At 42.5% G+C, this 22,497-nt stretch overlaps 2 protein-coding genes across 10 annotated transcripts in view; one reads left to right on the top strand and one right to left on the bottom strand.

Annotated features, from left to right (window-relative positions):
- LOC115158000 (guanylate kinase) overlaps positions 1 to 9,952 on the top strand; it is a 28,671-nt gene extending 18,719 nt beyond the window's left edge. Inside the window, exons 11-16 of one of the 4 annotated variants that reach the window (XM_029706432.1) lie at positions 899 to 976; positions 2,049 to 2,145; positions 2,298 to 2,436; positions 2,876 to 2,960; positions 3,109 to 3,194; positions 9,407 to 9,952. In XM_029706432.1, coding sequence (XP_029562292.1) covers positions 899 to 976; positions 2,049 to 2,145; positions 2,298 to 2,436; positions 2,876 to 2,960; positions 3,109 to 3,194; positions 9,407 to 9,442 — 521 coding nt within the window. In that variant the 3' untranslated portion in view covers positions 9,443 to 9,952. Of the gene's footprint in view, positions 1 to 898; positions 977 to 2,048; positions 2,146 to 2,297; positions 2,437 to 2,875; positions 2,961 to 3,108; positions 3,195 to 3,336; positions 4,088 to 9,406 lie in introns of those variants that run through there. The other 3 variants (XM_029706431.1, XM_029706434.1, XM_029706433.1) reach the window with 3 other exon arrangements.
- Positions 9,953 to 12,114: 2,162 nt separating this feature from the next.
- Positions 12,115 to 22,497, bottom strand: part of LOC115157998 (obscurin) — a 95,505-nt gene continuing 85,122 nt past the window's right edge. For 5 of the 6 annotated variants that reach the window (XM_029706424.1, XM_029706428.1, XM_029706427.1 and 2 more), the window contains 11 exons: positions 17,709 to 19,473; positions 17,468 to 17,599; positions 17,247 to 17,369; positions 16,675 to 16,842; positions 16,448 to 16,553; positions 16,033 to 16,272; positions 15,599 to 15,816; positions 15,402 to 15,458; positions 15,046 to 15,121; positions 13,280 to 13,429; positions 12,115 to 13,119 (listed from right to left, as the gene is read on the bottom strand). In XM_029706424.1, coding sequence (XP_029562284.1) covers positions 12,939 to 13,119; positions 13,280 to 13,429; positions 15,046 to 15,121; positions 15,402 to 15,458; positions 15,599 to 15,816; positions 16,033 to 16,272; positions 16,448 to 16,553; positions 16,675 to 16,842; positions 17,247 to 17,369; positions 17,468 to 17,599; positions 17,709 to 19,473 — 3,216 coding nt within the window. In that variant the 3' untranslated portion in view covers positions 12,115 to 12,938. The remainder of the gene's footprint in view (positions 13,120 to 13,279; positions 13,430 to 15,045; positions 15,122 to 15,401; positions 15,459 to 15,598; positions 15,817 to 16,032; positions 16,273 to 16,447; positions 16,554 to 16,674; positions 16,843 to 17,246; positions 17,370 to 17,467; positions 17,600 to 17,708; positions 19,474 to 22,497) is intronic. The other variant, XM_029706426.1, reaches the window with a different exon arrangement.

Below are 22,497 nucleotides of genomic sequence, written 5' to 3'. Positions count from 1 at the left end.
TAAAATAATACAAATAAAGAAAAACCCTTAAATGAGTAGGTGTGTCCAAACTTTTGACTGGTACTGTGTATATATATATATATATATAAAAAAAATCTTAAACCTACTACTTCGAGCTTTTTGGGTACCGGCCGTGATCGGGAGTCCCATAGGGCGGTGCACAATTGGCCCAGCGCCGTCCAGGTTAGGGGAGTGTCACGACTTCCACCGAAGTAGGCCACTCTCCTTGTTCGGGCGGTGTTCGGCGGTCGGTGTCACCGGCTTTTTCATTTATCCATTTGTTTTGTCTTGTTCCCCGCACACCTGGTTTTCATTCCCCAATCACACAACATGTATTTATTCCTCTGTTCCCCCTCATGTCCTTGTGTGAAATAGTTTTGTGTTCCGTGTCAATTTTGACACGCTAGACTGGTGTTCGTTTATTTCGTGTTTTGTCACAAGGTATGTTTATTTGTTTGAACATAATTATTGTGACTGTTTGCACGTTTTGCACTTTTGCCAATTGGCTGGCGGTTTCTATGCAGTGGCGTCCGTCTGTTGGTTTCTCCTGTCTCAAAGTGTGCGCCTGTTCACAACTCTCTGCTCTCCTGCACCTGACTCCACTCCCAGTACGCACACCATTGACAGGGAGGGTTTGTCCGGGGTAGGCCGTCATGGTAAAATAAGAATTCTTAACTGACTTGCCAAGTTAAATAAATGGACTTCCACTCTTTCAATACCTTTTTGCCCTTTTTGTGCCTACACACCACCTCTTCTCCCACCCTACTCCATACCCACTGACACTGAAGCTCCAATGCTTCTTACTCCCAAGCAAACTGCACCAATGGCTCTCCCAAGTATCCCCCTGTAAGATACAGGGATATACATCTTTGTTTATGCCTTTTTGTTTTCTCCATAGGCCTGTTCGGTCTGCCTATGCTTCTGGGGGCTACGTTACTGCCCGTAGCAGACGTCCTATCCTTTGTTTCATCCGCAGGTGTAGCTATCCTCCTAATTTAGGCTTCTATCGAACCACACCTAAATGTGATTCATAAAAACATTACTAAGAGAGAGTGATGGGGGTTACTTTCATATTTCAAGTACAGAGTGACCAAACACCAAGGGCTTAATAGTCCTGGAAAGAACTCAATTTATTATTCAAAGGAATACAAATGCCAGTTTGCACTTTGGAGTAAAAAGCATTTGAAATTAGCCCCCTGTAATTCCTCAGTAGTGGATCCCCTCTCCAGACCCAAAGAGAGAAGTCTTCACACCCATAAATTGTCTGTTATTTACCCCTCATTAGCATCACAACAATTTGTTGAAATTGATAGGCTTCATAGTAGAGCCGTTTGTTTAATATAGCTACAGTTCAATAATATTAACTTATAGTATGGATCATAGCTGCTAGTAAGGTCTGGTCCTGTTGTAAAAGCAAATATCCTTGAGACTATTCTATTTATTTGATCAATACACCTTTTGTTTTCCTACGAAAAATTACACAGAAACTGCACCACCATGACAGTGAGCTTTGTTGGATTCAGTCTGTGATAGTTTACTACCCCCTATACATTCATTGTCTATTTTTCATTAATCATTTAAATAATCTATCCATCTACCTTTTACCTGGACACATTGTAATGTGCTGGGATTCATTCTGAGTCTGAACCAACCTGTAATGTTGTAATGCTAATGAGTATGTGTTGACGTCAGTGGCTCTAGGTTCAATATGAGTGTTGTTGTCCCTGTAAATGTGATCGTGACAAGGTTGTCCTGTGTTACCTACAGAGTTCTCCCCACTGTATTAGATCCACTGTGATGTTGTGGAGAAATAAGATAATCGCAATGGTAGGGACACATTAATGTGTAGTGATGTGAATGCTGATTTCCCTGTCTACCCATACTTGTCCTTGCATTCATTCTATAAAACATTTTCTAGCGCCTGAATACTAATCAATATAAATGTATTGTACCCTGTGAACTTACCCATTGTTGTTTTGAGAGAACTCCATCCAGCCTGACTGATGACTAACCTCGTCTTCTTCTTCTTCTCTCCTGTCCGTTTCAAGATTACCACTTCACAAACAGGGAGGCTATGCAGGAGGATATTGACAAGGGGGAATTCATTGAGACTGATGAGTTTTCGGGCAACTTGTACGGAACAAGGTAGAGTATATTTTCGTAACTTTCTGTTGGCACCGAAATGTCTTACAGTATGAATCAGTAATAGTTGTCGAAAGATATATAATTTCTAGTTTGTTTTGTGGAATCGTGGATGCAATTAATAAACATAGCTATTTTATTTGTTTTCTCCACAGTAAGAGTGCTGTACAGGACGTGAGGGCCAAGGGCCTCATTTGTATCTTGGATGTGGATATCGCAGGAGTGAGGCACATCAAGGAGACTAACCTGGACCCAATCTACATCTCTATCCAGCCCCCCTCTATTGAGGTCCTGGTAAGTGTCCACAACCATACATTCCACAGGGTTCTTCCACTGCAGGGGTCCGCAACAGGTGACAAATTTGGCCCCTAAGTGATTTTTATCTGGCCCCCCAAAGTTAAGTAAAAAAATAAGAAAACTTATGTTGTTGGACCAAGAAAACTGTTATATCACTAGGAATTCAACAAAAAAATAAATGTAATTCATGAATCCTGTTCCCAGGTATTCCCATGTATAAATTGATAAATATATGATTATGAAATTAACTTATTGTGAAATACATAATACATTTCAGCTTATTTGTGGTCCGTTTGTAGTGTACAAATTAATATAATTGTGTTCTGGCCCACTGACCATTCGCTCAGAAAAGAATCAGCCTGCGGCTGAATCTAGTTGCCTACCTCTCTGCTACTGTATAAACTGTCATTGTTTTGGGGACCATTGATATGGACAGGAAGAACGTCTGAGGGGTAGAGCGACGGAGACAGAGGAGAAAATACAGAGCCGCCTGGAAGAAGCCCGGACTGACATGGAGGAGTGTAGGTCCAACATACTATCCCGTGTTAACTGGTTTTAAGACTACACATGCTTGAGGGATAGGAATTGAACTAAGGATAGTCCATTACATGCCTTTGACAATGATTTGACTAGTGTTTTCATAATTGTTTCTTCACTCTCCTATTTTAGGCAACGAGCCTGGATTGTTTGACATTGTTATTGTTAACAATGACTTGGATGAGGCCTATGAGAAGTTGCAAAGTGTTCTTAAGGAGGTGAGTCTGAAAAGAGGAGGATTGTCTCATGGGTAGATTAGATGGAGGAGTTGTTGATGACTAGATGTCCATGTTGGACAAGAATCATATATGTAGTGAGGTTCTGTAAATATACTTTATATTCTCATATCTGTCTCAACAGGAAATGTCGGATGTGATTCTGATGAAGGCCTTTCAAGGCCAAACCTGCTATTTAATTTCCTTTTAATAGCGTTTATTGGTAATTACACAATTGGTACAGGGACTTTGTAATTACAAATGCACTCGCTGAAGGTAATTCCACACAAATCCACTCGCTGAAGGTAATTCCACATGTGTAGTGACTCATAATCCATTTTATGTTGTTATTTTATTACACATGTCCTTGATCCAGTATGCAACTAATATGTTTTGTAATTATACTTTTGGAAGTCACCTGTGTATTACCATGTCAAGAACTCCAACCCAAATGGGTAAATGAGGAGACAATAGGCATAACCCTTTTAGTTAGTTTGTACTACGTAACAACATTTAACAACCAACATTGTAATTGCAATGTTGTTATAAAGGATATACATGCATTTACAATGTATTTACCCAAGAGCAAGCAACTTAATATGTAGTTACCATTTTTGGAAAAGGTAAGACATGCTTTGATTTTGTTTACCTGGCCACTATCTCCTAATGAAAACTTTTTAGCGTTCATGGCGTAAAACCAATTCAAAATAATCATAAAGGAACTTTTTAGATACACAATCAATTGAAGACACGGATTTGTACATTGTTTACAATGTTTGTTTTTGACAATGTAATGTAGCTACAGGTCTAGGTACTCTTCTACAGCATTGTATTAAATGAGATTGATTTTGAATATGAATCTTTATTAAATCCATTAAAGGCCCAGTGCAGTCAAACTTCTGTTTTTTTCCTGTGTTTTGTATCATTTTGCACAGCTAATGAAAAATGTGATCAGTGTTATGTCCTGATAGCTGCTGGTTGAAAATACAATCTATACAGGATCTTCGATTCAGCAGGTTTTGCATGGATGGAATTTTTGGCTTGCCACATGAGATCACAAGGCAAAATACTTTAATAGATCTATAATAAAGAGACTTTGTAACTATATAGTAATTAAAATGGTTACTTCACTCTACCTTAAGTTGCTTGCTCTTGGGTAAGCACATTGTAAATACATGTGCAACCTTTGTAACGACATTCTTCTAACCATAACATTTGATCAGTGGGGATCCGTGAGAAAAAGCCTTCAGAAAAGGTCTAAGGATGTGTAAAATGATGTATTATTTTTTTATTTACATTTTTAATTTAATATTTTTTCTATCATTTAAATTATATTCTGATTTCACCTCTTCAGTTTGTGTTGGAAAGGGAAGGGTTAAACACTGAAGAGAAAAAAAGGTCCAATCAGGATTTTTCTTTGGTGGTCTCTGGGGAGACAAATCTAGCTAGCTAAATCAGCCATTGACGAGGCCCTCAGACACTTGACCGCATATTAATTCATTAATTACATTTTTATTTAACTAAGAAAGTCAGGTAAGAACAAATTCTTATTTACAATGACAGCCTACCCTGGCCAAACCCTAACCCGGATGACGCTGGGCCAATTGTGTGCCGCCCTATGGGACTCCCAATCACAGCCGGTTGTGATCCATCCTGGAATCGAACCAGAGTCTGTAGTGACGCAACTAGCCCTGAGTTGCAGTGCCTTAGACCGCTGCGACACTCGGGATCCCCTATATATGAATGACAAAGCAATCATCACGTGACACCATTAATTCCTATGTGAAGACTCAATAGCGCATTGAAAACAATTGAAGCAGTTTGAGCTTCTCCAGGAAGTGAAGTTGCAGGCTAGCTCAGTGCTGCACCCTCTCATTGAGTAACTTAAGTTGAAGGCCTACTGTTTTCAAATGATCATCATTTGGTGAGTGGCACTGTTTTTATCAGCTCGCTTGCTGTTAGCTATCTCTCTGAAAATAATGCCTGCAAAACATTGTTGCATTTAAACTTTAGATGACCAGTTACTTTGTGTGCTGAACGTGATAAAACATGTCTGCAATGGGAAGTAATAGTTGTGCATTTCGAAGGAATGGGTTGCTTTTAATAGCATGATGTGTGTAAATGCTCTCTCTATGTGTTTTCCAAAAATTGCTCTCTCCTATTTGATGTGTCACTGTTGTCACCACTAGGCTATTGGTGATAGTGAGATAGTGATGGTGTTAGGCTACCACAGGTTGTTTTAAGCGGTTGTTGTTGCTGGTCGCATTATTCCATGCTGAGCGTGTGAGTGACAGCCCGATGCTGGCTCAGGCTTGTATGATTGATTAATGATGTCATCAAAAAGTATTGCTACTCCTACATTAGAGCTAGATGTAATGTTGTGGGCATTAAGGGCCCGATCCCGATTTTAGGAATGTACAGCATTACTTTCCTAGGCACTTCTCAGTATACAAACTTACCTTTTTCAGTCGCCAAACTTGCTCTGCAGGTGTGGCTGCCTTGCACGCTCTGAATACATTTCATTCAACTACTGAAAACCCTCCCACTTACTGGCCAACAGATTTTCTCGTGGAGTTTTCATTCAGTGGGCGTTTCAGTACATTTATCTTAAGTCATCTGTTTAAATACGGTATACCTTTTCATTAGAATTTTGTTGACCGACTCAATAGAACAAATATATAGAGAGAGCAGGTTCAGAATATAGGGATCAATGGAGAAAAAAAACCGCCATCTATGCATATTCATCTCTGTTTCGGGACCAACTGGTAGATTTAAAAATACTCGGATATTGTAGATTATTTAGGCAATTTGTTTTATGAAAGTAGGTTGGCTATGAATAAAATACTGACTGTGTCTCCAGATAGTGGCAAATATTTAACATGATACACATTTTAAAATAAAACGGAGAAAAGCCTGGGCATATAATCAAAACATTCTAAAGCGTAGTCATCAACCCGCCAGGTTCAGCCCTACAGAAGCCTATACATAGCTTGGGTCTCCAAATTTAATTCATGTAAATTATGAGGGCACTCAATTATAATTCTGAATAACGGAGCTGCAGTACATGCCATGTTATGATTTTCAGTTTACTTCCATATGGCTGGTTTCACATTCATCTCCAGGCATCATAGTGAAAAATCATCAAAAAAATTGCTATGTGTGTTTACAATCCCCTTCTCCAAACGGATGACTAATTTACCTAACTTTTATCAATAGCTCTTATCAATGTATAAATTACAGTGCATGGAGAAGGCTGTTATTTGTATCTTGGAACCAGCAGGTTCACTCGACCTTATTCCTGGTTTCCTCGCGTGTAAAGCTGGTGGAATTATGAGTGAATTAAGTCAAGGTCAGAATATGGCGTATCTGTAGACACACAACTGCCACGCCTTCATTTATTTGCAACCTGGTCTCAGAGCATTTCCTATTATTCTGTATGTAAATCTGAGACACTCCATTTAGTATGACATGTTACGTTTTGTATGGTATGTATTAATTTGTGGATGTCCATCACCCATTTCATATGATATGTTACATATTACTTGCTAACGTTAGCTAGGCTAGGGGTTAGGGTTAAGGTTTGGGCTAAGTTTAGGAGTTAGGTTAAAGGGTTAAGGTTAGGGTCAGGTAAAGGGTTAGCTAAAGGTTTAAGGTAAGGGTTAGCTAAGATGCTAAGTAGTTGCAAAGTAGCTAAAAAATAGTAAGCCGTTGAAAAATTGCTAAAATGCTAAAGTTGTCCGTGACGAGATTCAAATTTGAAACCTTTGGGTTGCTAGATGTTCGCGTTATACGCGTTTTTGCCTTAAGTAACCATCTGTCTTACAGTATGTAACATATCATACTAAATGGATTGTCGTCTCAGATTTACATACAAAATAGCAGAGGTGGGACCAAGTCATTGTTTTACAAGTCACAAGTAAGTCTCAAGTCTTTGCACTCAAGTCCCAAGTCAAGACAGGCAAGTCCGAGTCAAGTGTCAAGTCAAGACTGTCAAGTACCAAGTCAAGTCTCAAGTCCTAAACTTTGAGTTTCGAGTCCTAATGTGCTGTTCACCAAATGTATTACCATTTCATATTTTTAACAAGAGTAATAGTCAGTATATTACATTTACGCAACTCATGAATGCTTTTAAAAATATCTATATATTTATTACTTTCCAAATAAGCGTTATATTTCCATGGAAATACATGGGTAGCCATGAGAAAGACTCACCCCCCCCAATAGTGATCGAGGATCGCTATGGGGCGCAATCGGGCGATGTAGGCTTGTACACAATCGGCCAACCTTACACACACACACTCAGCAGTAACATCAGGCAGGATTTAGGCTACAAACTGCCTAGCCAGTTGTAGCTCAATTTTGGGTGCAATGAACATGTTCCCTCACTGACTGACTGTGTGGAGGCTCATTGATTTAACGTTACGTTAGCCTACATAAAACACTAGTAAAGTAATAAAATATACAGCTGTCGGCTATATTAGCCACGACTTTGTGCAGCTTCAAATGTCGAACAAAGTTGGAAATTGTTGCGCCTCCGTCTGTCATTTTCTTCCCAAATGTTTTGCAAGTTGCAATCTGTTTTTTGTTGATACAGCGTCCTCTTTATATCTGAAAATAATAATTTGGGGTATCTTCTTTCCAAGGGCTCCGTTCCTCTGCATTGCCACGCACAACTTTTTCTCAGCTGGCACAATTTGATTGGCTGCTGTTCGATTCAAACTGTAATCCGTTAAATGAAGAGTTGATGCGCTGCACACTTTTTTAAATAGCATCATTTTTAATATTTGGGCTTGGGGAGGGTATCAAGTCAGATCGAGTCATAAGGCTCAAGTCCAAGTCAAGTCACGAGACATTGGTGTCAAAGTTAAGTTGCAAGTCATCATATTTGTGACTCGAGTCTGACTCGAGTCCAAGTCATGTGACTCGAGTCCACATCTCTGCAGAATAGTATGAAATGCCTTGAGACCAGGATGTTATTTGAGCTCCACCTCAAACCAATAGTGGGTGAATAGCAAGCATTTCTCATGCTTAAATTCAAGGCCAGAATATTCATAGAGAAGAAAAGCTGCATAAAAAGTGAATAACGTTCCATTTACACGCTCCTAACTGGGGCCTAAGTGATGATGTTACTGTTATTTTTCTTGATATTTGAGTTTGAGGTTTTGGAAGACCCCCCCCACCCCACTGAAGGTCCAATAGTCACGGTTCGCCACTGCATTTGATTCAATATACCTGGTCTATGTAGCATGGCAATAAAATGTTTACTGAAAACAATCTTTAGTTAATAGCAGGGTATGCCTTGTTACAAGTGTTGTTACCAGGTCATAGTCTACTAAGATCCACATATCAAGACCATGTCGACCCGCGAGACTACCTGGTGATTTGGTTTTACTGGCCCTTTGTAGTTTACATGTAGCAATGTTACCCGTTTTGGATTGGAGTTCATAACATGGTAATACACAGGTGACTTCCAAAAGTGTAACTACAAAACATATGAGTTACATACTGGAACAAAGAAATGTGTAATAGCATAAAATAGAACACGAGTAATTACACAACATATGTGGATTTACCTTCAACAGGTAAATGACAGTCTGTGTTCCAGTTGTGTAATAACCTATACTGATAAACTCTTACTATGTTATTACATAACACTTCATATGTAACTACAATGTTTTTTTCTACAGTTATTGCTGTGTAGTTACATATTTAGAGAGGCATCTTAAATTATGGTACAGTGTTACCCAAGATGACAATTGTGTGTGAGAGTTGTGCCTTTTCCTTCTTAAAGCCATACAGATTTTAATAAATGTTTCACAGATGATATTTTTTGAAAATTGAGGCAAAAATCGAATGGAAAAAGCAAGTGTGCCTTCTTCTACTATAGGGACCTTAGCCCAACACTTACCGACCCAATCAAGCCTCTTGGTGAGGCTAACCTCTTGGTGAGGCTAAAAGAGGCATAGTTCAGCCATAATCGGAGAGGAAGTTGTGTATCTCTTTACTGAAAGATTGAAGATATTATTTTTTGCTATAATCTTGCAATTTTTCCTGTACAATTTTTACAGTTTTCAGATTTTTATTTTATTTTGGAGAAAAGTAAAGAGGGTAATCAGTTAAGCATTTATTTACATTTGTATGGCCTAATGCTCATCATTTTTGGGTCACACCGCTACTCACGTTTTTTGAGCGCCTTCTACTCCTCTCCTCAACAGGAAATAACAAAAGTTCAGGAGGTCATCAAGTCATAAGGAGCTACAGTAACAGTGTCCCAGTCTTCCTCTTGCCTGGTACTTTACAGGAGATATGAAGACTTTTACTCCAGCAGGAACAACACCATCTATGATACTGCATCAACACTAAAACACAATAAAATCCATTCCCCTGACATCAGCTGATTTAGCCACATAAAGAACTGCTCTGAGCATTGCAGAGAAACATACAATATGCATCTAAGACCAGGGGTTGGAACTGGTTCGAGTAACAGAATCAGAACGAAAGTGATCTATACTGTTCCAGAACAGAACCGTTATTTTAAAAGCAAGGAAACTATTTTAAAAAACTGAAAACCGGTTAATAACGTTATTTTACACTTCTGAAATTTTTATAATAACGGTTCTGTTCAGAACGAAACGATTGGAAAACAATTTTGTTTACACCTGCCTAGGACTCAAGAAGATTGTCTTACATTCTTAGAGTCAATAGATCATGAGAAATGGGTAAGGGAATGGAGCATTTGATAGGACCAGTTGAAGTCGGAAGTTTACATACACTTAGGTTGGAGTCATTAAAACTTGTTTTTCAACCACTCCACAAATTTCTTGTTAACAAACTATAGTTTTGGCAAGTCGGTTAGGACATCTACTTTGTGCATGACAAGTAATTCTTCCAACAATTGTTTACCGGCAGATTATTTCACTTATAACTCAGTGTATCACAATTCCAGTGGGTCAGAAGTTTACATCCACTAAGTTGACTGTGCATTTAAACAGCGTGGAAAATTACAGAAAATAATGTCATGGCTTTAGAAGCTTCTGATAGGCTAATTGACATCATTTAAGTCAATTGGAGGTGTACCTGTGGATGTATTTCAAGGCCTACCGTCAAACTCAGTGTCTATTTGCTTGACATAATGGGAAAATCAAAAGAAATCAGCCAAGACCTCAGAAAACAATTGTAGACCTCCACAAGTCTGGTTCATCCTTGGGAGCAATTTCCAAATGCCTGAAGGTACCACGTTCATCTGTACAAACAATTGTACGCAAGTATAAACACCATGGCACCACACAGCCGTCATACCGCTCAGGAAGGAGACGTGTTCTGTCTCCTAGAGATGAACGTACTTTGGTGCGAAAAGTGCAAATCAATCCCAGAACAACAGCAAAGGACCTTGGGAAGATGCTGGAGGAAACAGGTAGAAAAGTATCGATATCCACAGAAAAACAAGTCCTATATCGACATAACCTGAAAGGCCGCTCAGCAAGGAAGAAGCCACTGCTCCAAAACCGCCATAAAAAACCACACTATGGTTTGCAACTGCACATGGGGACAAAGATCATACTTTTTGGAGAAATGTCCTCTGGTCTGATGAAACAAAAATAGAGCTGTTTGCCATAATGACCATCATTATGTTTGGAGGAAAAAGGGGGAGGCTTGCAAGCCGAAGAACACCATCCCAACCGTGAAGAACGGGGATGGCAGCATCATGTTGTGGGGGTGCTTTGCTGCAGGAGGGACTGGTGGATTTCACAAAATAGATGGCATCACGAGAAGGGAAATTATGTGGATATATTGAAGCAACATTTCAAGACATCAGTCAGGAAGTTAAAGCTTGGTCGCAAATGGGTCTTCCAAATGGACAATGACCCCAAGCATACTTACAAAGTTGTGGCAAAATGGCTTAAGGACAACAAAATCAAGGTTTTGGCGTGGCCATCACAAAGCCCTGACCTCAATCCTATAGACAATTTGTGGGCAGAACTGAAAAATCGTGTGCAAGCAAGGAGGCCTACGAAGCTGACTCAGTTACACCAGCTCTGTCAACTTATTTTGGGAAGATTGTGGAAGGCTAACCGAAACATTTGACCCAAGTTAAACAATTTAAAGGCAATGCTAGCAAATACTAACTGAGTGAATGTAATCTTCTGACCCACTGGGAATGTGATGAAAGAAATAAAAGCTCAAATAAATCCTTCTCTCTACTATTATACTGACATTTCACATTCTTAAAATAAAGTGCTGATCCTAATTTTTACTAGGATTAAATGTCAGGAATTATGAAAAACTGAGTTTATATGTATTTGGCTGAGGTATGTAAACTTCTGACTTTAACAGTACGTGTCGAGTATACAGTAGATGCTAGTAAACATCTACTTTATGTAGACAAATAGAAACTACTGCCAAAGCCACTAGACCTTCCACTAAACCTTCATTGTCAAGGTTCGACATTATACTTACCATGCCCCTGACTTAGCATGTGTGATGACCATCCATATCATGGACAAACAACGTTGAGAAGTAGTAAAACATAAAACTGTCTTAGCTGTGAAATGTCATATTAGTGGAATACCTTAGAGGTAAACACAACACTGTCTTTAATCTAAACTGTTTTTGGTCCAATAGTAAGAAAGCATTCTGTATCCTGTTGTCTAATTTTCTCTCTTGGTTTTAATCAATGATAAAGTCTGAATAATGTTACATAAAAGGTAGGGTTGAGTGTATTTGTGGATGAACATGTAACTGGCGGCTGGGTAAGGACCCAAGCACTCAACACACAGCTTTCAGAGGTCACAGGTCAGTCCTGAGGTGGTCAGTTTAACTCTCAGGTTACTTGCTGTAGCCTTCCATCAGCAGAAAAGAAAACGTGTGTCTTGGTGTGTATGTTTTTGTATGCAACTGAGCTAGATGAATAAAAAGTAGATTAAACTTACCACTAACATACTGTTTAATTAGCCTTTCAGTACATCCATCACCTGTCACAAGGTATACTCCATGAAATCAAATAAAGGATCATCAAAAATATGCTTAATTTACTCATGATCTTATTCTCCATTGATATAATCTATTTCTGCATTTATACATAACAATAAGAGTTGAAAACATTGCAATAGTGTAAATATCTATCTATATTTATATATAAATATTTCAATGTTCCTCCCTTTGTGAGACAAAGCTGTATACTGGTAGGGGCCCTTGCTATGCTTTGGGCACATGAATCCTCCTCTGATCTTTCCCTTTGGCTAATGAACCACAAAACATATTGTTAAGATTCACAAAAAACCACAAACATTTTCTGAATGGCTAGATGCAACAGCCTTTGTTATTACAAACGTCTAACTGTAAGTTGCTCTGGATAAGAGCCTCTGCTAAATGACTAAAATGTAAATGTAAAATGTGTTTAGTGTCCAATGCTCCAAACTCAAAGGGATGATGCATTTTACACATCAATATCATCATGTTTTCAAACTCATGCAACAGTATTTGCATAAAACATTTAACTAAACATTTCCCTGATATCATGGCGCTGTAATTCAACCAAAGCCAAAGTCCAAGTCATTCAGGCAAACTTTTAACAAAACTCCAGGCAGCCATTGATACGCACACATTTGACCGTTCTCCATTTTAGGTCAACATTTGCAAGACATCACATATTTGTGATCAGGATCTGGGCTATGAAGAGACATCACCCAGCGCCAGTTAATGTGTAAGTCCTTACAGCCCTACTCTAAACATTAGAGAGAAGTGTAATTATTGGAAGAACGGGCCTTGCAGCTTGGTGCGGACCTGGTCTCGTTTCACCTCTCCCTCCTTGAGGAAAGCCTGCAGCTTGTCAGTGGAGAAACACAAGATGGAGTCCGTGTGTTTGGAGGGGGCCCGCTCGCCCCGTACCCACGGGTTCTGGAGGCACTCAGCCGCCGAGGGTCTCTCCCTGAAGAAATGCATCAGATGAAACACATCAGGAACATTCTGAAATGGTTTGTTAACACTATCAATTACCCCTCAATGAAACAACTTTGGGTGTGCTTGGCTATCTCAAATAGGCAATAGGTACTGTATAGGTCCTGGTCAGATGTTGTCAATCGACTCACCAGGCCTTGATGCTCAGTGTGTTCTTTATGAAGTTAATTGCTCCCTCTGACAAGCCAGGGTAGCAGCGGCCAAACTGGATCTTCCCCTTCCGGATGTTTCTGTCCCTCTCCCAGTTGAGGTCTGAATGGAACGGGCTATCTGCACTCAACCTAGGTGGTGAAAGCGAGGACATCTTTGTTTATTTGGATCCCCATTAGCTTTTGCAGAAGCATCAGCTACTATTCCTGGGGTCCACAAAAAAACACAAAACATGACAAGTAACTAAACACTGATAGATGAGGCCAGTCACACAAATTTAAAATCCAACGATACACAAAATATCCGATATACAAAATATATAATAATAATACTAATACAAACAACACAACAACAAAAATAATGTATGTGTTAGAGTGTGTAGAACCAAACAACACAACAACAAAAATAATGTGTTAGTGTGTGTGTGTGTCCCCTCGCAGTCCCCTCACATAGACATATCAGAGGAGAAACAGAAGAATACATGGCAGTATGGCTGTATAGCGGGGTGTCAAACATACGGATCCAGTCCCGCGAGCCCATTCAATCCGGCCTGCAGGGGGTTTCAGTTTTTCTTTGAAAAACGGTCTTAATTGACATTGAAATGACTAAAACCAAATTGGAACTGTGTAAAAATGATAATGGATCTACATTTACAGTCTCTTCACGCTGTCCAGCTTGCTAACAGTCATCGAAACGAATGCTAGATAGTAAGGGAGCATCGAAAATTCCAAAAGCAATGGATATGAGACAATTTTTTTTACATTTTGACAGCAAGGAAATATAACACATTTTAAGTGTGGCCCTCTGGACCACTGTGAAGACCCAATGTGGCCTGCGGGGCAAAATGAGTTTGACACTCCTGATATATAGGATACAACTTACACATCCAGTGCAATCAGTACTCTAAACATTAGAGAGATGTGTAATTATTGCAAAAATAATTAAATCCTCGTGTATCTTTCTGGGTCATTCCACCAATTGGGTGCATTTTCAGCAGTGTAACTTGGTGAAAACAAAAAAACGTGTTTCACCTAATTTTAACATTCTGTCATAAAGAGCATATGTTCAACTTAAAAAACATGTCTTCACATCTCCCAAAAAAATCACTCTAGTAAGTGCCTATAAAGAGCCAAGTAAAGTAACAGTGTTGATATTAAAATAAGTTAATATGTGTGCAACAGGGAGGGGCAATTGAATGTTTCACAAAAAAAAGTTTCACAAAAGAAAATGACATTATTAAAACATTTTTAGCCTGTCTATCTGTGGGTAACAGGGTTAAAGTATTGTGCTCGACCCGCTCAGTTTTCCACCAGAAAATGGCCAAAATGAGTAGAACCAGCTCACCTGCATTTACACTGGGGTTTGACTATTTAAAAAGGAAAGGTTTCACCATATTAAAATTTGAGTTCAGTTCACGTAACAGGGTCAGATTAAATAAATAATAGTCGCCAGAAATGACTTTGTCAAAACAACATAATAATTAGGGCTTTACAATGATGGTGAAAACATGTTCAGGTTAAATAGGTTAATATATTCCTTGAAGTCACAGAGGGAGCACAGAGGGATATGTCAAAATGCTCAATTTTGGCAAGTCAGATATATTGAATCGTCCATGTGGTCTATATTAAATGGCACTTCATTTAATGTAACTGGCTTTTGAAATACAATATTTGTGCACAATTTCTACTTAAAATATTAAAAGGGACACAAAAGGCACTCATTTCGTGGAACAACCCTTCTTACTTACATTATAAAAGCCAAAACTCCAATAGCCCAGATGTCGGTCTCAGGTCCGACTCCTTGTCCGTCGAGGATTTCTGGAGCTTTAGGAAGGACAATGTAAACTGATAAAACATGACAGATAGAGAGGGCATTCTTCATAAGAGTTTTACATTCCATTGTTTCCATTAGTACGTGCCAGTAAATTGAAATAAATCTTTCAAGGAAGAACGTTTATATTCCAGCGGCAGAACATAGAGGTCGAAATTAATTAAGGTTAAGGTTAGGTTTAGGAAAAAGAATTAGGTTAAGGTTTGGCATTGTTTCAGTGAGGTTAGGGTAAGGGTTAGGAAAGGCATAACAGTTAACATTGGGTTAGCGTACCACCATCTGCCATTTTGTTTCTGCCCGTTGTCTGTGGAGAGGCACACGATGGAGTCTCTGTGTGAAATGGGAAGATGGATGTAACTGTTCTTCAAGAGCAAAGTTGAGTGATGAAGTTAGGCAAGCTTTGGTTCAGCCTATCATCCCTATCCACCCATCCTCCCCGCTCATCCTTTCCAGTCATTCTCTTGATGTACCTTTCTCTTGTCCCGGAATGTCCTCTATGTTGAGTGTCTGTCCGGGTGTGAAGGACTGAGCAGAGCCCAGGTCTACGATCTTCAGCACGTTGCGGTCCGTCACCAGCATGTTGTCCGACTTGAGGTCCAGGTGAACGACGCGGCGGCTGTGCAGGTAGTCCACAGCACTCAGGATCTGGGCCAGCAGCTCTGCCACATGGAGTTCAGCATAAAGATCTCTGTTTGGGGGAAAAAGGAGGGAGGGAGGGGGAACATGGTATATCTAAAGCCCATCTTCTGCATCTTTACCAAGTACAGTAAATAACACATTTTGCATCCACACTCCGGAAATTGCAAAACCCATTAGCCAGGCAACACTACCAAACTAACACGCCCCCCCCCAAACACTACTAAGTAATGTTGTAATGTAAAGCAGGTAGCGGTGTCTTTCTGACCTCTCAGTCAGGTTGTAGAGCAGCTCTCTGCCAGCACACAGCTCCTGGATGAGCACCAGGTAGTGGGGGGTAATGTAGGCCGTGTGCAGCTGCACCAGGTGGGGGTGGTTGAGCTTCTTAAGCAGCTGGTACTCCCTGAGCACCAGAGCTCTCTTTTCTGGCCTGTAGGGGGTGATCTTGGCAGCAAACAGCTGCTGGCTCTGGCTGTCCTGACACTGGGTCACCACGCTGAAACGACCCCTGACATGGACAACGCGGAGAGAGAGACGGTGAGAGAGATTGCACACACATCTGTGCAGGCCTACTTTACAGGCATGAAGGACAGATGTGTAGTAAAGAAACGCTCAATGAGTACACATTCGCGTCGTGTAGAAAAAACTGCAACTTTCCTAACCCAGTGTTGACCGTTCAGTACCTGTTGATCTCTGCGAGGAAGCTGTAGGTCTTGTGGCTAAGTTGACCTCTTGATCCACTGCCCTTTGATCCTGGGTACTCGGTCTGGATGAGGGGAATGTGGGTCTCTGTAGATTAAAGGATAACTATTATTTCTGGCCACTGACTCAGAAAGGGAGGTAAAGCACAAAAACAAACTCTCATCAATAAACTCTAAAATGAAACAAGGAGTATATAGAATTTTCTTGCCTTTAGGATGGGTTGCCATAACAACAGGTGGTGAAGGGTCACTGAAAGGTCCTGCCCCCTTCTTGGTGATGCAGCCCACCCTGAATATGTATCCTGCTCCTCTGAGTAAGTCCTTCACTACATAGCAACTGTCTGTCACCTCCTCGCACAGTAGCTTCCACTCCCGACCTGTTGAAGTAGAGGGTATGGGAATGTTTCATAATTCTAATATTTCATGTGCAACAGGTGCATCATCATCATCATCATCATCGTCAACATCCGGTAGACAGTGTTAAACTTGTTCAATTTAGTGTCGCTTCACTTCACTGCACATACACCACAGGCGGCTGGTGGTACGGCGGCTCACGGCACTGAATTGGGGTGGACGGGCGGATGGTAATGGCTGGGACGGCACGAAAGGAATGATATCATACACATCAGACACAGTTTCCATGTGCTTGATACCATTCCATTTACTCCATTCCAGCCATTATTATGAGCCATCGTCCCCTCACCAGCCTCCTGTGACATACACATTTCTGTGGAAAATCAATATGCAAATCTGTGTGATCTGCAAGCAGTGTTTTTCGTACCGTCTGTGCTGTACTGAACACAGTAAACCACTGGGTCGCTGGACTGCACTGGTCTCCATACCAGCAGAAATCCACCTGCCTCCAACTGGTGCACATCAGGCCTGGTCAGGTGGATGGGCATCTCTGGAGAGAAAACAGAAAGATAAACATTAGACTTGCAGAGACACGCAAAGCCTCTCTCCTGCTGAGGAGATTGCAAATTGAGTCCAAATATACTTCACCTTTGTTCTTCTTGAATGCAGGTATTTTAGGTATTTTAAATGAAAATAATTTGGACTTCTTTTTAGCACTCTCCAAGCCAGCGCTCGCCTTTTGCTCAGGTGGAGCAGGAGATGAACCCTTTACAATCGGCCCTGCATCACACCAAGAAACATAAAGGGTGGAAATTCGGATTGTTTCCACTACATGAGAGTGATCCTATTCGGAAAAAGTGTACGAAACTAAAAGTGCATGGTAGCTCACCTCCCTTCGTTAAGTCCTCCTTGCTGGACGATTTAGTGAACAGCTTGGTGAGGCTAGAGGCTGATGCCCTCATCTTTTTCCTGAGTGACATGGTGGGGGTTTTGGGCTCCAATTCCCCTAGTGTGGGTCCCTGCTCCATGCCCTCCAGTTGTGAGTAGGAATGCCCCGCCCAGGACTGCCTACGTAACAGATTCATGAACCCAACCTTTGGTGACATCCTGGGAGACTTCCCCATAGGCGGTTTGGCCTGAAGGGCCGGGGTGGACGCGTGCCTCTGGAGACGTGCCTCTGTGTCGCTGGCCCTCGAGGGTCTCTCTGGGGCCTTAAAGGACAGGCTGGGGCTGGGTTTCACCGGCCGGACCGTCTTCTCTACCTTACCATTATTTCTGTCCGTTGAGTTCTGGTTGGGGTGGGTTGTCCTTCTCGGTGGGATCTGAAGTTGGCCACTCCGGCGCTGTGGCTCCTTATCAGCTTCCACAGCCTCAGACCCCTGGAGCAGGGAGCAGGGGGATGTTGTGATCAGGGGCTCCTCCTGGTCATCATACTCATCCCCTGCTCTCCCTCTTTGTGTGGCTGCAGGGCAGCCATGGGGCAGCTCCTCACAAGAGCTCAGCCTGCTGGAGCCCTCAGAGCCATGCTCCAGGATGAGGGACTCAGCCAGGGAGTACTGAGAGCCAGCCAGGTTCCCCGCCTCCTCCTCTGGCCTGAGGCTCTTCTCTGGACCAGCATGGGGCGATTTTGCACACAGTTTCTGAAGCCTGGCCGTAAGCTGTTTGGGAGCCACTGCCACTGAACCTCTTCTACCTCTCACTTGGAGAGGGGGAACGTCAAAGCTCTTCTCCTCTTCCTCCTCGTCAGTGAAATCCTCCTTAAGATTCAAAGCACTCTCCTCTTCTCTGCGTTTGGCGGATCCTGGTGAGCGTCGGGAGTACTCGTCCAACGACCTGCTCCTCCTCTGTGGTGGTGCATTGTGCGAGAGGCTGACCCCGCTGTCAAAGGAGCAGGACTTGAGCATGGACGACTGCAAAGACCCTCGCCTTTGCCCGTGATTGGTCTCGCCTTCGTCCTCCACATACTCAATGAGAGGCTCGTTGAGGCGGCTAGAGAGGCTTCTGCGGAGCGGCTTGCGGCCCCTCTCCTGCTTCTTGGCCTGGAACTTGTCCCTGAGAGTCATGTGGCGAGCGGACATGGGCGAGAGCTGCGTGGAGCTGTTGTAGAAAGTGCTGCGGATCAGGCTGCTCCTGGCGATGCGGCCTCCTTCACTCCCAGACGCGGAGCCATCATCCCCCTCGGAGAGGTATAGGGACGGGCTGCTTTCTCGGCTGACCCTCCTCTCCCTCTGGGGGGTCGGCTGCTGTGAGGCGTCCGACGACCCTATAGACTGCCTGCTTAGGCTCCTCTCCAGCACGCTCCTCTGTCCTCCCATCTCCTCCTCCTCCTCCTCATCCTCCTCCTCCATGGTCCCCTCCTCCTCCTCTTCCTCCAATTTCAGTTTGGCAAAGGGCTCAGGGATCCTGGCTCTCTCCATGAGGGGCTCAAATTCTTCCTCCTCCTCGTCTTCATCCTCGTCGGCTGTGGTGCAGTGGTGGAAGAAGTCCCAGGCGTCGGCCTCGTCGTACTCAGAGGAAGAGCCGCTGCTCATGGAGGTGCTGCTGGGATCATGGGGGTCTCGGGGGGCTGTGATGGAGGTCTCCCGAAGAGGGGCATCCAGCAGCTCTGGGATGGGCTTCAAGATTAGCACCGAGCCCAGGCAGGTCAGAGAACGCTGGGTAGAGAGGGGAGAGAATGCAGGTGAGAGAGAAGACAGAGCGGTCATACAGAGCTGTGAAAAGACAGTTCAGAAAACACTTGACATAAACAGAGAGAAGAGACAAGAAAGCACTGGACAGAGTTAAAAGACTGAAGGCTCTATTTTATCGGTTGGCGCTAAGGAGGCTTATGTTTCAAACGCAGGGTGTTTGCAATTTTGTCATGTAAAAACTGGCGCACTGGCATTTTCCAGCCCTAAAGCCAGGTTCCGCGATTTACCTGTCTAACATCAGCTCACTTGCGCTGAGGTGGGAGGGGTGGCAATAATTGAGGCGTGTACTTAAAAACAAGTGCAAAAGTGACAATTTGCTGCAGTACTGATGGGAAGTTTTAAGACCCACAAAAAGCACGTCTTAACGGAAGTAGTTCATAATGGAATGGATTTTGAGACTGGAAGCGCAGCCTATCTAGCCATGATGCACAGTGTCCATGGAAGGAAAGATGTGCCTTTTTTGCCTGTGAATCTCGTATTTATGAACATAAAAAAATTGGTTTCCTCCCCATTTCGATTTGATTAAAAACCAAGCATAGCCTACCCTCCCGTTCATCAAGGCTGGTTTAGCAGCATCGCATACAGTAGGTGTGTCTTTTTATCCTGGCCATTAGCCAAAAGTAGCCTATGAATAAAGGAGTTTTAAGTGGTTGACTGAGCTTTGAATTGTTTTGGAGGATTTTGCTCTCATGCTTTTTTCAATATTCACAATTCACATACTTACATTTCGCTTGTTCAAGTAGGCTATCCATTCCCATTTTCAAAGGGCGCCCCTCGTCCAATTACCAAAGACACGCTCCTCCAAAGTATTCAGTCTTCCTATAATGCCATATCAACAGCAATTCTGTGTTGTTGATCTGCCTCGTACATAAGCAAAGATACAATCTTGATGGCAAGATGGCGCCTTCAGACATGGCAGCTCTGCTTCTAGCTCCAAAGCAACTTTGCAGTATTTCATTTTTTGTGTGTTATTTCTTACATTATTAGCCCAGAAAATTTGTTCTGTTATTACATACAGCCGGAAACAACCTTTGAATATCAGAGCGGCGGTAACTCACCAGCATTACGACCAGGAATACGACTTTCCCAAATTGAATCCTTTGTTCGTACCCCCCAGGGCAATTTATCTTATCGTAGAGGCTGCTCCAAGACGACGCCGGCGGAGAAGAGGTATTGAGAATAACACAGTGCCACCTGCGTGGCCTGCTCCCATGGACTGTGGGCTCTCGTTCTCCGTGGCTGAAGTGAGTAAGACATTTAAGTGCGTTAACCCTCGCAAGGCTGCAGGCCCTAGCCGCGTCCTCAGAGCATGCACAGACCAGCTGGCTGGAGTGTTTACGGACATATTCAATCTCTCCTTATCCCAGTCTGCTTTCCCCACTTGCTTCAAGATGTCGACGATTGTTCCTGTACCCAAGAAAGCAAAGGTAACTGAACTCAATGACTATCGCCCAAGAGTACTCACTTCTGTCATCATGAAGTGCGTTGAGAGGCACTCTAGACCCACTTCAATTTGCTTACCGCCCCAATAGATCCACAGACAATGCAATTCCCATCGCACTGCACACTGCCCTATCCCATCTGGACAAGAGGAATACCTATGTAAGAATGCTGTTCATTGACTATAGCTCAGCCTTCAACACCATAGTACCCTCCAAGCTCATCATTCAGCTCAGGGCCCTGGGTCTGAATCCCACCCTGTGCAACTGGGTCCTGGACTTCCTGACAGGCCACCCCCAGATGGTGAAGGTAGGAAACAGCACTTCCACTTCGCTGATCCTCAACACAGAGGCACCACAAGGGTGTGTGTTCACCCCCCTCCTTTACTCCCTGTTCACCCATGACTGCGTGGCCCCGCATGCCTCCAACTCACCCATCAAGTTTGCAGATGAAACAACAGTAGTACGCCTTATTACCAACAATGACGAGACAGCCTACAGGGAGGAGGTGAGGGCCCTGGCGGGGTGGTGCCAGGAAAATAACCTCTCCCTCAACATCAACAAAACGAAGGACCTGATCGTGGAAGTCAGGAAACAGTAGAGGGAGCACGCCTCTATCCACATCGACGAGACAGCAGGGGAGAAGGTGGAAAGCTTCAAGTTCCTCGGCGTACACATCACTGACAATCTGAAATGATCCACCCACACAGACAGTGCGGTGAAGAAGGTGCAACAGCGCCTCTTCAACCTCAGGAGGCTGAAGAAATTTGTCTTGGCACCTAAGACCGTCACAAACTTTTACAGATGCACAATTGAGAGCATCCTGTCGGGCTATATCACAGCCTGGTATGGCAACTGCACCACCTGCAACCGCAGGGCTCTCCAGAGGGTGGTGCGGTCTGCCCAACTCATCATCGGGGGAACACTGCCTGCCCTCCAGGATACCTACAGCACCCAATGTCACTAATACTGGCAAAGCTAAATCAAAGTCCAAGTATACAGATTTGACGATATTCTTGCAGAAAAATGTAATGTGAATGTGAATGTCTCCTTCACGATTTTCCCAAATGTACCTGGGTGTCTTCACACTAAAAGTCATGTAGTTTGCTCATACTTCAAGTTATTTGTCTGAAACATTGCACATAAACTGCTGCAATCTTGTGGACACCATCTGAATTACCAGTGTGATGGCTAGATTTAGGGCCTTTCTGTTGCATTTCAAAGATAATGTTAGAAAAAAAACTGTTGTTTCTTTCTTTGTATTTTCTTATACTAGATCTATTGTGTTATATTCTCCAACATTCAATTCACATTTCCACAAACTGCAAAGTGTTTTCTTTCAAATGGTACCAAGAATATGCATATCCTTGCATCAGGGCCTGAGCTACAGGCAGTTAGATTGGGGTATGTCATTTTAGGCGAAAATTGAGGGTGCTATCCTAAGTTAAAAAGCAACAAAACCCTTATTTGGCATCGATAAGAGTCAAAAACAGTTATTCTAGTGTCAAAATTTACTACAAAGTGTAAATAGGATCATTTTGGTCATAAA

Source organism: Salmo trutta, chromosome 22 (assembly GCF_901001165.1).
Source record: "Salmo trutta chromosome 22, fSalTru1.1, whole genome shotgun sequence".
In the NCBI taxonomy this organism is placed as follows: Eukaryota; Metazoa; Chordata; class Actinopteri; order Salmoniformes; family Salmonidae; genus Salmo; species Salmo trutta.
Note: the sequence above shows the minus strand (reverse complement) of the source record. Positions and strands in the feature narration are given on the sequence as shown.